Here is a 16,387-nt window from a genome sequence, read left to right as displayed (position 1 = left end):
ATGAAAGGATGTTCTATTTTCAGACCTGGGTATTTTTTATTTCTGCTTTGTCTTTTTGCTGTGGAAGGCAAAAAGTCACCTACAGGAAAACATACCTGCCGAAAAGGACTCCTCTCCCAGGTGACAGAGAACCTGTATGTCAAGGCAACTAGTTTGAAATCATCTGTTCCTGTAAGTTGATCCCACTAATTGAAAAAGTTTATTTTATCTACAGAAGCTTCTTTATTAGTTTAATTACAGAGCTTCTGGAAACCTTAATAAGTTGAATGATCTCTACAGTCCTGAGAGACAGGGTAATGCAGCTACTTCTTTTGTAAAGGTGGGAAAAATTTATGCATAGAAGATGCATAGAGAGGCTGGATGAGTTTTCCATGAAAGAAATTTGCAGCTAGGCTAGGATTGGAATACAAGTTTACTGAGTCCTCATCCTACATCTGAAGAAGACGATGAAGATTAATATTATTGTTACTGAGTTTTGTATAAACCAGACTTGAAACTTTCTCCCTTCCTCTGCTCAGGTTAATTAATACTATCACATTATATTTTACAGAGGGATCTCATCAAGACCACGAGGCTGCTTAAAAAGACTACAAAAATGCTGTTTATGGTAAGATTTATACTACTAGTTTTCCATGTTCTTATTTTGACTTTCCTTTGGTCAATACAAACAGGAATGTGTGACCAAAAGCAATGAAAACTTATGCAAAAAATCAATTGTATTTAATTGGGAAAAAGACATTTATGAAAGCCACAGGCTTAGAGAAGTTCTCTGCTTAGAGGAAGAGTGTTATTTCTGTCTCAAGAAAGGGATATTCCCCTGGGACATGAAGGGACAGTTGATCATGGTGTGGGGAGAAACAGGTGGATTTGGAAAGCCTGCTTTGTAGGCAGCTGAAGTCATGCTCTGCCAGGGAAACTGGGGTGAGGGTGGTTTTTGGTGAGGGAGGAGTGTGCTTGTGGCAGCACTCCTCCTGTGAGCTCTGGCTGCATGTGAGCCTCCCAGGAATGCTTCCAGGCACCAACCTCACAGGAGGACCAGAGCCACAACCACTGTCCCACAGCTGAGGCACCTTCTGCTGAGGGTGTGCAGTACCATGGATAGCCCAGGGATGCTGCAGGGAGTTGGGACACCCAAGGAGCTGCTTTGAGCTTAGAGCTCTGCAGGTGCTCTGGAATAGGGTCATCAGAGTTCCCAGTGCAATTCTGCATGGGAGTGAGAAACAAAGCTTGGGGTGTCTCATTGTAAGTGACTGTAAGTGTGTGAGACATTTTCGTTTTCTTCATGCAGAGGTCTAGTCAGCAAGACCAGCTGAGATGGTTTATCCTTAAGCATAGACCTGTTGGCCTTTGATGTCCCTTGGATTTCACAGATTACCTTGGGAGCGAACGCTCCTCACTTGTCTGTGGGACTTACACACATATCCACATTTCAGTGGTGTCATCTGCAGCTGCATTAGCCTCCTGACAGGAAACTCTCACCTGACAATTGATTCCATTGCCTAGAAATAGGCATATAGTCATTTGAAATACCTTTAAGTGTCCAAGAGAACCCACAGGTCAAGCAGATACAACACAGAGTTGACAGGATGACTGCTCTTTTCTGGAGCAGCAATTGGGGATGGGCTGGATACCCTACAGCATATCAAATGGCATGGGACAGTCATGTGGAGGAGTGGAAAAATGACACACACAATGACTCCTGCAATTTGACATAGATGGTCTGATTTAACTCCCCAATTTATCTTCCATTTATTCTTTGTGTGCTAAGTACATTTGTTGCTGTCACTTCTGCTCATGATTTGTCTTACCAATATTCTGTGCCTGCCAGCAGAGCACTCTCCTGCCTTTCCTTCAGAAACCACAGAGGCAGATTGAGCTGTTTAATACAAAAGGAAGCAGATCAATTGGATACTAAAATTCATAAAAATGGTTTTATTGATTGCACACTTTCTAAACATGCATGTTTTATGAGGCTGAAATTTTAGCCTCATAAAAGTTGACTTTTGGGGTGTTTATTTGGCAAATCATTACTTGATTTGTTTTCAGACAAACTGCAGTGTTCGAGATCAGCTCCTCTCCTTCTATGTGAAAAATGTCTTCAGTCGTCTTGAGGTAGGAAGTGACAAGTTGTACTTTATTAGTGCCTTCCAGGTCCTGCAAGCAAACATGGATGCCTGTGTGAGTATACTCCTGAGAGCTAAGCTAACTTTGTCCATTTGAAAAGTTAGGGAAGGGCTCCATGTCAGTTTTTCAGCAGCTGGAGAGGCAGAGGGTGTTTCAGAGTCATGGTGTGACCCATGCCGCAGGGGATGCAGATTCTCAAGGGCTTTTCCACTGGGCTCAGGGAAGTTTAACACCATTCATTCCCTCCCAAAGTGATCTTGTGGGGAGTGTGCAAGGTGGTGGTGATCCCATGGAGCCAAGCCACTTCCCTACTGATGATGTCACCTTGTGCTGTCCCCTCATCACTAAAGCTGCAGAGAAGCAGGGTGGTCACAGGGAGAAATGTGGCTCCTCAAGTTTCTGTGATGTTACAGTGGTAATGCTTTCCTTCTTCAACAACATACCCTCTGTAGGTGTGTAATCTTTACTCACAAGTCATCTCTGCTCCTCCATATCAAATTTTGAAAGAACTGCTCATGTCTCATGGGTAAGCAGGGAGCACAATTACGAAGCACATGGGAGCAGTTCCTATGAACTGGCTGTGCTCACAGTCAGAGCAGGTTGTCAGAGAGTCATGCTGCCCATTGGTAAAATGCCTCCAGGTGCCCCAGAGAAGAGGCACTTTTGCCAGCTCTGCCTAAGTAATGACAGGACAGCAGTTAGAGCACAGTTTTGCCTGTGCAAATATACTTACTGACATACCAGGTAGATGCTAAGATGATACCATCACTTGTTGGTAATTTCTCACATAATTTTTAAAGGTAAACAAATAGTGACTGGGTGTGTCTTAAAACCAAATATCCTATGGACATACTTTTTCCTCCCCTAAACCTGAAGTCCTTACAGTCCCAACAGTGTCCCAGAAAGTGGAGCCTGACCTAGGGTGAAATATAGCCATGGATATCAAGGCAAATGCCTATTGTGATTTTAAAAAGTGAGAGCAGGATGGGAAGCCAATGAATTAATGAATTAAATTCATTGAAACTCTGGCTAATCTGAACTGCATGGTAGCACAAAAGAAAAGGACAGTGGTTCTACATGCACAAAAACATTTGCAATGCAAAAAAACCCCATCTTGAGAGTTCTTTCTGCAGAGTTAGAGTTATAGATCAGAACTCAACTGATGTATTTGCATAATGTAAAAAGATTCAAATCTTAATGGGAGAAAACTTCACCAGCTTTCAGGTTCTGTATTGCAAACCATGCTAAACAGTTGTGATTTACAGCCATTATTCTCAGCATATTGCTGGCATTGTGCTGCTGTTATTATTTGTGTGTGCCAAAAGTCCAGAGAATCCTGTAATTCCAGAATGTGACAATATAATTTCAGATGGTAAAATATGCTTTATAAAGATTACATTTTTGTCTGGAGAAACAATTACATTCTATACAAATGCCAGTACACACTGAGGAGTTTAGACTGTCAACTGTGACTGAATTCAGAATATCCAGTGACTGTAGCTTGCTAGATAGTTTAGTAATACATTTGTTTCTGTGCTATATTGAGACAAAATGCTGCAGGTTTCTCAGAGCTCCTGTATTTTTTTTCATAATTAGTGCCAGTGTTTTACCCAACAGAAGTCTAAACATAACAACTTACCTTTTTGGGTCTTAAAAAGTGCTGATAATAGAGATATGACTGTCCCTGCTAGTAGAAAAACAACAGCTCTTTGAAAAATGATGGCTTGCCATGATTTTCTAGGAGACACTCCATTTCAGAAAACTAATATTTTTAAAAATGCTTATATTAATTCAAACCCAGCAATACAAAACCATGTGAGAGAATAACAAAAATTATGAATAGAGTGAAAGTGATGGATCCTTTGCTAATAGTAAACTTAAGATTTTTTCATATATTATTCTTCAATAAATTAGCACTCATTCATCCATGTGCATCCATGTACTCTTTAGTTATTATTATTACCTAGTTGAGCTATAAGACGTTTATCAGAAGGGATTTCCACCATGGCAACCTATAGTTAATTTTTATTTTACTTTCAAGAATAAAGTTCTCTATACAACCAAAAGAAACAGTGATATCTTTATAGATATATTCACCTTATATTCTTTCACAAACTTGGGCTGTAATTCAGCCAGCTACAGACATGTGTGCTACCTAAAAATCCTAACAATATTTGCCTCCCAACCACTTCTAAAGACATAATATTATGATTCTACCCCTGACAGTTCTTGGTTTTGTCCAAATAAGGAAGCAATAATATTTTTCTATGATATAGAGGCCCAAGCTCAGTTTTTTAAAAATATGTAAGTTTGAAAATTTCTAAACTGATTTTTCTCCAGTAAAGTCAGACGTTCTCATTTAGACCATGACAGAAAAGTAAAGGGAGCAGACATTTTCCCCTGGATACTTGGAGCATCCACCTGCAGCACCTCTGACCTCATTACTTGCTTGAGTGCTCTGGTCAGCCTTGCTGAGAACAGTGTGAAGTTTCTTTGAGGCTGGACTTATGTTCCTCCAGCCCTTAGTGCATTGCAGAAGTGTTTTCTTATATTTGAATGGAGTGTAGAAGGATAATATATTCCCTGCAGAGCCTTTAATATTTCTCAATCATTTTAGGCAGAGCTTGTAGACCTCAAGCTGAGTTAATGTTTGCAATACTCTAACTTGCTGGCTAGCTCATTTAGTGACTTGCAGTATATGCAGGAAGATAAGAGTTTGTAATGTGCATCACCACGAAAACCAACACACTCATTTAAGGTCAGTTCTGCTACCAAATAATATTTTGTGAATATCTGTATCATACAAGATACATAAAAAAAAAAAAAAAGAAAAAAAAAAGAAAGAGCGCCAGGTTAGGAAGAACTGCCCTGTCTGGAAGATTTTTTTAAAAATGTACTTATATTTACATTATCTTTTAAAGATTTGCTTTTTTCCCCACTTTCAATGTGTGATGTGACTTTGGGAAGCACAAAAGGTCACATGAAAATATTTGTGCTCCTTTTCAAAGTACTGTGTGTGAGATAGAAAAGAACTAACAATTCATTTCAAAGGAGTTATTTCCTTCCATGAATTGAGATGAGGACATTTGCCTTTTTTCTTTTCAAACATGTTGTCCTTGTTTGCAGATTGCAAGACATCAATTTTTTTCCTTTTTTTTCTCTGAAAGAATAGATTTTTGGCAATTCAGGTAGCTGAGAATCAGCAAGCCATGTTGCTTAGAAAGCTTAGTCTGGCAACTCTAAAAAAGCATTTGGAACAGCTTTGGGTGGCCACTGCTGAGTGGCCAGAGAGAGGTGGTGAGGGGACAACTAAGCCCTCCAGATGGTAAATAGTCAGACAGCAGAGAAAGGGGCAGGGAAACAGAGAAAAACATAAATTAACCTTATAAATATATTTTGAGGGCTTGCAGAAATGTGCAAATTTGCTCCCTGTATTTTGTGATGGTCTTTGGCCCTTAGCCTTGCCTTCTCTCAGGTTCAGGGGTTCTGAGGGTTCCGAGCCTAAGGACCTTGAATCTTAGAGCTAGGATACAGTGTGCAAAAGCTGTAACCGCAACTTATGTACAGATTCCTGAGTTACATAGAAAGTGTTTAATAAGAAAACTTAGAGGTACTCATAATGCCAATTTTGGGTGTTGTGAACTCAACTTGGCAGGAAGAACGCAGGTAAAAGAACACATTTGATGTGTTGAAATGTTGCTGAGATCACACAATTTACTGGTAGCTCTACAGTGCCACACTGTGGGCTGGACTCTTCCTCATCACTGTGTCTTTTATATCAGTACCTTTGGGTTTTTTTCATCCTTCAGCTTCCATGTGCTCCATCCACAAGGTTAACTTCTGCAGTCAAAAAGTTAAAGAGAATATTTCTTAAGGTAAGAGCAGGAGGTGCTGCCTCCCCACTGCGCTGCTCAAGGGCTGTAGCTAGTTCCTTTTCTAATGCCTGTGTCTTCTCAACAGCTTGGAGATCAGGGAATCTACAAAGCCATCCATGAACTGGACATTCTCCTTCCCTGGATTCAGGCCTACATCCAAACCATCATATGAAGAATGAGGAGGTGACAGACAGTGTGCTGCTTCTGTGAGAAGACCAGATCAATACCCAAAAGGCCTGAAAATAAACTGGAGCCGGATGATCAATGTGTCTGGCAGTAACTCCCTCCCGTGGAAAGAGACCCTCTGCAACACAAGCGGCATGAAGAGGGCTTTTCATAAGCTTTCATGGTTAACCTGGCACAGCAGCTTTGCCTGTTCTGCCTCTGGAGCAGCTAGAGCACACTGCTGTGCTTCCAATCCTGCCTGCCCACTGCCTTGCAGGCAGCCCCCAAAGGAGCCACACCAGCAGAACGTGGAATCTGCTACCCTTCGGATCACACACCACGTCCCACTTGCTGTGGGCATGATCTTGCCTTGGCTTGTGCTACCCTGTGTGAATACAGTTCAAAGAAAAGAGGATCACTTTGGAGAATCCCACCGCTAAGCTATATTTCCTTTGGGACTTGTGGTTGTAGATGTATAACAGTATACACAAGCCATTCTACATGTAAATACAAAAAAACAATGAGATACTGCTTATCTTTATTATTAATTTAAGGTAATAACTGATCCCTAATAAAAAAAGACACAATGTAAAAGCATTTTTTCGGACTCATGCATGTGCTTTAGATATCATATAATCTACATTAGATCAGACACTCAGAAAACACAATAAATGGATTGCTTTCACTAGGATTGTAAAATTGTTTACGAGAAGTTTGTGGAAGTTGATGGTAGTGGTTTCCAAAATGTCTTTCATATAGTACAGAATGAAGATGGAATTCTAGTTTTCTCACATTTTTAAAGATTTACCAAGAGAAAATGTCTAGGCAATGAACATAATCCCAATCTCTGTTTGGCAGTTCCATGGGGCTGAGATTCTGCAAATCTTCAAATCTCATAGTTCTACTATGTCAGGAGCATTTGAATCCATTAGTGTGTTGACACTGATGAGCCTGAGCTAGTTCCTCTTCTGGCAAATGTCTAATATAAAGGAGTTGCTATGAAAAATACATTTTTCTTTTCAGTTGAAGACAAAATGGTTAATTAGAGGGACAGTGGAAAATTTGATGTCATGGTCTTTTCTGAACATGTAATTTAACTTTTAATTAACACGTCCCTTTTCACGGATTTTTTCCACACTCATTATTATTTGAAATTCAAGTTTGCGTGCAGCTTTAGTGTTTTTTGTCCGAACTCTGGTGTATGGAATAGAAAATTGGCCATGGGGATGGCCTCTCCAGCCTTCATCAAGCATAACTGTCTGGTACTTGCTTCTGGTAGGGAGCAGTAGCCAGGATCTGAACCCTGTGGGAGCTGGAGTGCTGTGCTGCTTCTCTGCCTCAGAAGGGAGCCAGTGACACCTGCAAAGAGAAACACTGCCACCTTTAGCTGGGAAGATCCATGGGCAATGGTGTCTGGTGATTCAGCTTGCCAAAGACTTCTCTTGCGGAACTTTTGCACATCCATTCAGTGGGTGACACATGAAGTGAGACACGACCTTTAGAAAGGGCAAGTAACATCTTCCCTGCCACACCTCATGCTGGGGTCAGCCCTGCCGTGGGCATGGGCAGCCAACAGACCTCTCACTGCAGGGTTTGAGGTCAGGCTGCAGCAAAGCTCAGCCTTCATTCATCTGACAAGGACATCAAGCTATTTTATGGCTAAAAGCTTAGGATTTGTGTATTTCAGCCCTCATTTTCCATATGGCTTGGGACATTTTGCAGATTCTTAGTTGCCTTGCCTATAAAATGAAAGTACCTCTGGGAATGATGCTTCCCTTCATACAGTAGTGAAAATCACATCTGCAAACCAATTAAACACTCCTGGATGAAAGCCAAAATACAGCATCTGCAAAGTAAAGGACATTACCTAAGGCAAAAGTGTTGTGGTAAGTGGTACATGCCATATGCAGGCTACCTAACAGCAAATATTGCTCTGATTCTTCACAAAAACATAGCAAAATAATTGGTATTAAATATATTCAACTGTCAATTCAAAGTAATAAGTATGGGCAAAAGCTTGTTGCCTTTTAAAACTGGACAAGTGAAGGAGTGCATTTTAATTTTACAGATGAGACTCTAGGTGTCACTCTTAGAAAACAAGACGTGTTAGTCTCTGTTAACTGCTGACTTCAGCTGATGGAGAAAGTGTTAGAGCATATTTCATAAGTAGTTTTCTTGAGTGGAAACTGAGATAGATATGCAGTTGAGTTAGAAAGATTGAATTATTTAAATTCAATTGCCACAAGTGTAGAATTGAAATAAAAAATGTAGGGTAAAAACGATGGGCATATAGCAACAAACTGATTGATTATTAATTCAGTTGCTAGTTTTACTATAGAATTCTTATGTGACTATAGACAAGTTTCTTTATTAAGTTACTTTTGTCCTTTTACAAATGGAAAAACTGTCTATCAATTATTTGTTCAAGTTAATTTAGCATACAGAAGTCCTCAGGAGGAAATTATTTCCCCTGTAGTGTTAATTGATGTCACTGTTGCTTAGTGTGGTTTGTCTTATCACAGTGTTTTGGTCTTTTTGAAGCAGTGACTCTTACTACGTGGAAAAAAAAAGTATTTTATGACTGTTACTGCAAAAGCAAGAATGAAAAATATCTGGCTGTGCATTAAAATTGTCACTAGATCAAAGCTTCTTGAAAAACACTGATCTAGTGGAAAGTAGCAGCTGCACATGCAGTTTTGGTGTTATGTAAATAGTACAGCAACAGTCAGTGAAGAGAATTTCCATCACATACAAGATCACGTACAATTTTCTGGTTCCCCTGAAGTGTTTTTTTTTCTCAAGCGCAAAATCCTCAGAACAGAGGTTATCACTTAATAAATGATTTTTGCTGTAGGCCCAACCATCTACAGCAATCTCCTCATCTCAGCTGCAGCCCTGGTGTTATAATGTTTCCATAGAATCATGGAATCATAACATCATGGAATTGTTCAGGTTGGAAAAGATCATTCAGATCATCCAGTCCAGCCATTAGCCCAGCACTGAAAAATCCACCACAAAACCATATCCCCAAGTGCCACATCCACAGATCTTTTACCTACCTCCATGGATGGTGACTCAACCACTTACCTGGGCAGCCTGCTCCAGTGCCTGACAAGCTTTCTTGGTTGCAACCTGACAGTGCTTTCAGAGAATATTTCCTAATCTCCAATGTAAACAAGTCCTGGCAATTGCTGGGACAGTTTCCTTTGGAGAGCATCAGAAGGATTAGAAGATTAGATTAGAAGACTGTTTCCTGAAACATGGAACTAAGAATGATGTAACTTGTGTTGGATTTGGCTATTTGGCCACAGTTTCTTTGAGCCCACAACATACATTGATTTCTAGGGACAATAGCAGACTCCTCACTGCAAAGGTGTGACCAAAGGTGAAATGCTCGAACTTTTGGCCTAGTGATTAATGAGGTGCTCCCCAAACAGCCCCCAGTAGCCAGTGAGCCCAGACACTTAAGTCAAGTCATCCTCCCCTCAGGAGCTGTGGGGCTGCCAAGAGGAGGGGTGCCTGGGCAGGCAGTGCTGTACAGGAATGGGAGGGATGCAGCAGCTCCTGTACAGCTGCAGTGGTCACCTTACAGCTTCTCCCATCTTTAGCCAGCCTTCTTCATATTGCAAATAATGAGTGCCCTGGGGCTACTCCGTCCTAAATAATGCCAGGAGCTGCTGAGCTGTGGAGAATGGTCTCACCTCAAATCTGTTTTCATTGAAAAATCAGTGTTTAGATTGACATTCCTATTCTTTTAGTTTCAGTGGAAGAGTGATTTGGAAACAAAAAGGCAGCCAGTAGGTTCATTGCTCTAAAGGAACATTGATTGCCAGAAGGAAAAGGGAGCCACAGGAATACCATCAATTGAGGGTGGAGAATATAATGGAATAAAGGGAAATATGTCAGAAGAAAGTTTGAATTGTTATCGATATATGTTATCGATAATGGTTTTTTCAATTCTTTGGATGGAGCAGGTTGATGAACACCTCAATGATCATAAAGACACAGGATCCACAGGATAAGTGACAGACAGGACTCTGGAGGTTTTTGGCCCTAACTCCTGCTCAAAGCAGGGCACAACTGGAGATCAAACCAGGCTGCTCAGGGCTTTATCCAGTTGCATCTTGAAAAATCTCTGATAGGAGTGATGGAAGGCTGACTTTGAAGGGACATTGCATAATTCCTGTGTGGGTAAAGTATTACAGAGTTGAATGGAGCCACAGCTGAAGAAGGTTTCCATAGTTGAAAGGCAACGTATGACAACTGCCTGATCACAAAATGCTTGTGTGATGTGAATGACAAATTGCAGGCAAGTGTCAAGTCCTGTGTGAGGAAAAGATTGAATGAATTTTGAAACAGAATTAAGGCAGATGAGAATTCACAGATGTTTCACTTCTGGTAAATTATTTCTGAAGGTTGCAGGCCCCTCTCAATTTATACTGAGGTTTTTGGCCCAAAGCCTTGAGGATGGAAACCAGCCCACTCCTCACCTGGCTCCTGACTCTCCTTGCAGCATGGGCACTGCCAGGGAGGTTTCTAATGTGTGGCCCATAAAAAGTTCATGCAGATCTCCCTGCTCCTTGGCCATTGACTCTGGATATCCCCAGAGTGCCCTACCTTCTCATCCCAGGTTTTGATGACCTTTTTAGAGTTTTGTTGGCTTCTGGTAGTTTTTCTGCCACATCAAACTGGCAAAGAGCAGAAGAACATGCTATGCTAGGATATTAAAGTAATATCAACTATCTGATTATCATTCCATGCTTTATGAATCATCAGAGTTAGAAACCTGAGAAAATACAAATTTGATTTAGTTTAGTGGAAGAGATTGTAGGCAACCTGATGTAGAGGCAACCTGAGGAGGAAGGGTGTAGAAGAGGAGTGATGATGGGTGAACAGAGGAGTCTGGAGTGTTTGGGTCACATCTGTATGCCTCAGCATGTTGCTGTATTTTTCACATTAAAAAAAAATCTACTTAAAGAAAGCTGGATGTAAAATTTCTAGAAGTTGGAGTTGCAGACAAAATAATGAAACTTAAACAGAAATTATGAATGAAGTTATATATAGATATTAAGGTGCACGTAGATATTGTAGATACTATTGATACTAAGATACTGAGGTGTGAACAGGTTTGGTTTTGCTTTTCAAACAGCCCTTTAATCAATTATGTTTCTTCATATTTAATAAAATCTTATTTTTATTCTATTTAAGACCTCAAAAAGGTTTTCACACTCTTGACATAATAGATTTGGGGTTAATGATGTACATCACTTGTTAATATTCACCAATGAATGTTTTTCCTTCCACTTTCTGCCATTGCTGCTTATTCAAGTTGTTTTGGCTGTGCTTTCAAACGAGCTGATGAGAAGGAAGTAACTTCCTTGAAGTAGCCATGGTGCAGGGGGGGCCTTTTATTTGCTTGTTTCTACTAAAAATTCAGTCATTAACAGAAGAATACATGCTGCTGATTTTGTTGCTGTAGGTGAAGCCTGTAGCCCACGTCCATCATCGGTAAAACATCATCCATTATTTTCTGATTTTTCCCTCCCCGCATGAAAGATGAAGTGGTTTGTGCCAGCCCAGCTCGTTTTCCCTAACCACGCGTGAAGAACCCGCTGACGTCTCCTAGGCAGACTTTGTCATGTCAGTCTAAATGTTTTCTCTGTTCCTGTATAGTGACTAAGGAATAACCAGTAGCAATTTCCAAGTGATGAAGAAAGCTTGCAGAGATAAACCACAGATGCCTTAAATTAGTCACTTTTAGATAAAGCTATTTACAAGTGAGCCTCTTAGATGTGAGGAAAAAACTTTTTTGTGAATGAGAAACCACAGGCTGTCAGTGGAAAAGACAACCTGTTTTTCTACCCGCTGCAGGGGAAAGAGTGCTTCACGCACAGCGATACCCGCGAGGTATTGTGGATCCCAACATGGAGCACAGCTGCGGTGCAGAAGGAGAAGTTGAAAGTTTGGAGAAAATTGCAGGGTTGCAGAAGGATACAGAAATGGGTTGCAGCATCAGATTGCAATTTGACTGCAATTTGAGTCAGTGGTTTGGCCTCTTCGAGACCAGCAAACTGAGCTTGCATGACCAGTGCCCCTAAAAAAGCCTGCTGATACCAAAGGGTGATTGTGGCAAATATCTGACTGATACGGACTGCACAAAGCTGATAGACAAGTTCAGCACAATCTAATTTCAGACCATCTGAAGCAAGATCCTGGTGCTTATTCCTCTATATAGAGAAAAGACAAGTGACTCTTTGGGGAGGTTTTATAGAAGGAAGGGAAGAGGCCATACTAATCTAGTGGAAATCCACTAAAGAGTACTTCCCCAGCCTAAACTCCAGAATGAGGGTTTCACTCATGAGTGTAAAATGATTTAAGAATTGTTACAAACTGCATGTGTTGTAGTATGGCAAAAAGAGTGAATATATGTGCTCAATTCATCTGTGCATGAGGACTACTGGGAGGAAGCAGAAAGATGTAATTTTTGCATGTATTTTCACTATTGATTTTCTGAGTCTGCTCCAGCTTTTCCTTTCTTCTAAATTTTGGAATATTACAAAGGATTTAAAGAAAAGTTATATGAAAATTTGCCCTCTGCTACAAGACATTAAACATATCAGTTCAATCTGATCAATGAGAAGGAACATAAAAAAAATCAGCCAGTTACAATTCATCTACAGAGATGACTTCATAAGAAACTCCATATCTCCTCAGTTAGATGGAAGAAAGCACGGCAAAGTTGTACTCTTCGGTGCTAAACCCAGGAAATCAGTTAGGCTGGAACTAGGAGTAAGACTGATACTGACCAGGCCAACTGGTATAAATGATCACTTTTAAGACTGCAAATGGAATCTCTAAGTATCTCATAATTTACGTCCTCTAGATACTGAGCACAGGAGTGGAATGAGTTCCTCTGAAATGTTTAACCTACGAACCCATCTCTGTTTCTTTTTTAAGGAAGGCTGTTGCAGAGTTTCACATTCCGATTGCCAGAAGTCTTTCATTTTCTGGCCTGAGTTTACTCACAGACAGTTTATAGACGTTTTGTCTGGTGTCAGTTTATTCGGTTAGCCTACATGACTAGCTGAAGTTGCTGTTTTGCTGTAATGTAGTTCAAATAACAGCTGGGTCTTCTTGGCTTTTCTTTTTCTAAGGCTGAACAATACCAATTTTTCTAGTCTTGTTTTACAAAACAGGAACACTCTCTTGGTTTTCTGGATGATTTCTAGTTTGAACTAATCTATATAGCACAGAGTTAACTCACAAATGTACATTGGCATTGCTCCCCTCAGTCTTCTGGAAACACCTCTCCTAGTTAACCCTCACAGTGTCCATTTCCACTTGCCTTGATGGTTTCTGTGATGAGGAATGGCATCATGGAGTTATTCTCCTCCTCCAACCTTATTTTCTAAATGCCACTGGAGGTTAGTCATTTAAGATCCTGCCAAGCCCAGTACTGAATATTTGAACGTAGGTTCTACCACTTCTTTGGGCAACTCACTCTGACATTTAATGTTTCCCATGATGAAACAATTTGAGCCTGTTGCACAGCATCTTTTCACTATTCCCTGTGTGAAAAGAGTACCTCCACCTTCTTTGTAACTACCTTTTGGGTAGTGGAAAAATACAATTAGATACCCCTGAGCCTTCTTGTGTTGTGGCTGAACAAATAAAATTCCTTCTGTTTTTCTTCATAAGTAGAGATCTTCAACCCTCTCATCACATTGGAGGTCACTGGCAGAACATTCATATTTTTCAGCATCTCTCGAGCTGGGGGGACCTGAGCTGGTTGCACTGTACTGGGTGTGGGCTGAGAAGTGCCAAGCAGAATGGGAGAGATAACGTCCTGTGACCCACTGGCTGCAGTTCTGCTGATGCAGCCCAGGACATCGTTTGCTTTTGCAGCTGCAAAGGTGAAATCCACTTCCATTCAGCCATCCACCAGCACTTCCAGGGCCTCAACAGCAGACTTACAGTCCTGTCTGTCTTATTTTTTTTGTTAACTTTTGAGGCAGATCCGAAATAATTTTGCACTTATGACTTGCAGAAAACCCCAGTCTTACCCAGAGGATGAGCATCTGCTGTAATGATACTTTTGCAGTAGTACTAGCCCTCTATCAAAAAACCCCACACACATCCTAAATCTGTGAATATCAGCAAAGCATAACCTTCTGATTTGGGATGACTGAAAAAACAAAGAGGGTCCATTCCTTCAACTAAGCAATGCTTCATTATCACTGACTCTTAGACACACATTTCCCACAAACTTCCTTGGAAGCAGAGGAGGAACTGATGCATCCCACCACAGATTCTTTTAAGTGCAATTCAAGCTGCAATGCCATAAATTAGAGGGATTTTTAATGTGTTTCTATGTGTACCTATATATGAGAAGACCCATGACTTCTTCCAAATATTTAATTGCCTCTTCCACAAATATTTATTGCTATACACTTCTCTGTCTACTTGTATCTGATTATTCTGGTTCAGGGTCTAGTACAAAGACCCTGAACAAAATTTTAATTTCATGCTTCCCATTGCTTAGACAGTTTCTCTTCAGTGCTTAACCATTTCAGGTAAGATCAGAAATTGTTGCAAGGTAACTTATATCTTCGGTAGCAAAAGTAGCAGTACTACAGAAACAGATCACTAGGTTACAAAAATTGGTGTCGAGGATCCAAATTCCACACTGTGCTTGTTACGAGCTTATTTGGAACTAGCTCTAGCCTGGTCCTGTGGCCTGAGCTTCTGTTAACAGTTAGATAACATCAAGAGAGTTTCTGAAAACACTTCCCAGTTTTATTTTATCTGAAAGGAATTAAATTTTGCTGGCTCCCAGAGTGTTCCTAAATGCAAGCCAAAGTGAAGTGAGTGGTGATTCGGAGATTGGTTTTAAGTTGTAGAACAACTGGCACACAAACACAGAGGATCTCACTGGTATGCCATTTTGCCATATATGAGCTGAAAAAAATTATAAATCAATCTAAAATGCCTTTGGGCTCTCTTTTTTTTGCAACTATTGAACCAGAATTGATGGTTTTCCAGAAGAAAATTCTCTCATGGAAAGGGCAGAGCAGTTGAAGTGTGCTGATGGAAACCAGAGTTGGTGTGCCTGAATTCTGAGCTCTCTGCAATTAATGCTCAACTTGTCTATGTGCTTTTGCAAAGCTGCGTAAAGATTGTTGTACTTAGCTTGTGCACGTGGAGGCAGAGGTAAAACAGTATCACAGCTCCTCTGTTACTGATATCTACACTAGCTAGATTGAAATAAACCCACCCTTGCTGTTGTGGCAATATGCTTCAGTTTCCCCTTCAATTTTGCTGCATAGATATGCACAGAATATGGTGATGTTGCAAAACAAAGGTACTGAAAATGATAAGGTGAGACCCCAGGGCCCTGTACATGTTATTACAAAACACAACAAACAATTTAAGTGGCAGGAGAAGGTTCCTTTCACTACTCTTTTCATAAGTTTTGGAAGTTTTTAGACTTTCCTAGATATTAATAGAGATAATAGATATTTAAGAAAGTATTAATAAAATCAATACTTTCTTAAATAATTAATAACTCTTGCATAATTGATGAAATTAATATTCTTTCACAACAACTACACAGCGGTGCTAGGAAAGGTATTTTCCTCCTTATGGTAGCTAATTCATATAGACACTTTAAAATACTAACAAGTGGTCTTAGTAGACCAATCTTCTTGTTGCTTAGCTGTCAAATTCAGTGAAGGTGGCAGGAGTTAAGTTAGCTGTGAGGCTTTTGAATCTCTCAAAATCAGAAGAAACTGCTGACTACTCAAAAGTTACTGACAAGGAAGGAACCAACAGCTAAAAAACTGCATAAGTTTCATTTCCTTAGGAAAAGATTAACAAGTCAACCTGCCACATTTTAACTACTTAAAAGTATGCGACTTGAAACTGTATTTTGTTCTTCTTGAAAAGAGCATTTTTTATTGCAGTTTGCAGGGAAAGAAAGAGCAATATTTGTTTATTTTATTGCATTTTTAAAAACTTGTTTTATTTCCGTTTGGGGTCAGAAACTTAATAGTCTCTTTTAAAAAGCAACAGATTTCAGTTTCTTGTGTTTTGATTTTTTTCAAAAAGTAATTATTGCTAACTAATTCAATCTTTTCATCTCCTAAAGAAGACTAGAATATGTTCATTCAAAGCACTCCATAGTTGTTAGTTCAGGCCTCTGAAAAAGGAAGATGAGCAACATT

At 40.1% G+C, this 16,387-nt stretch overlaps 1 protein-coding gene and 1 long non-coding RNA gene across 2 annotated transcripts; one reads left to right on the top strand and one right to left on the bottom strand.

Moving 5' to 3' along the window:
- Positions 1-6,171, top strand: IL26 (interleukin 26). Its single transcript, XM_064421564.1, has 5 exons — positions 1-171; positions 551-607; positions 2,047-2,178; positions 5,934-5,999; positions 6,085-6,171. The coding sequence occupies exons 1-5, from the start codon at positions 1-3 to the stop codon at positions 6,169-6,171; spliced, it is 513 nt and encodes a 170-aa protein (XP_064277634.1).
- Positions 6,172-6,774: 603 nt separating this feature from the next.
- Positions 6,775-13,188, bottom strand: LOC135301322 (uncharacterized). Its single transcript, XR_010363073.1, has 4 exons — positions 13,100-13,188; positions 9,252-9,368; positions 7,921-8,010; positions 6,775-7,523 (listed from the first exon to the last, which is right to left on the bottom strand). It is a non-coding gene; the product is annotated as an uncharacterized LOC135301322 (long non-coding RNA).
- Positions 13,189-16,387: the final 3,199 nt, after the last annotated feature.

Source organism: Passer domesticus, chromosome 5 (genome assembly GCF_036417665.1).
Source record: "Passer domesticus isolate bPasDom1 chromosome 5, bPasDom1.hap1, whole genome shotgun sequence".
In the NCBI taxonomy this organism is placed as follows: Eukaryota; Metazoa; Chordata; class Aves; order Passeriformes; family Passeridae; genus Passer; species Passer domesticus.
This window is presented reverse-complemented; position numbering and strand designations above follow the sequence as displayed.

Bases quoted from the DNA above. Each gene is read 5' to 3' on its own strand.
- IL26 (XM_064421564.1), top strand. From the start codon at position 1: ATGAAAGGATGTTCTATTTTCAGACCTGGGTATTTTTTATTTCTGCTT. The intron at 172-550 runs GTAAGTTGATCC...TATATTTTACAG, and splicing joins GTTTGAAATCATCTGTTCCT to AGGGATCTCATCAAGACCAC. The intron at 2,179-5,933 runs GTGAGTATACTC...TTCATCCTTCAG, and splicing joins AAGCAAACATGGATGCCTGT to CTTCCATGTGCTCCATCCAC.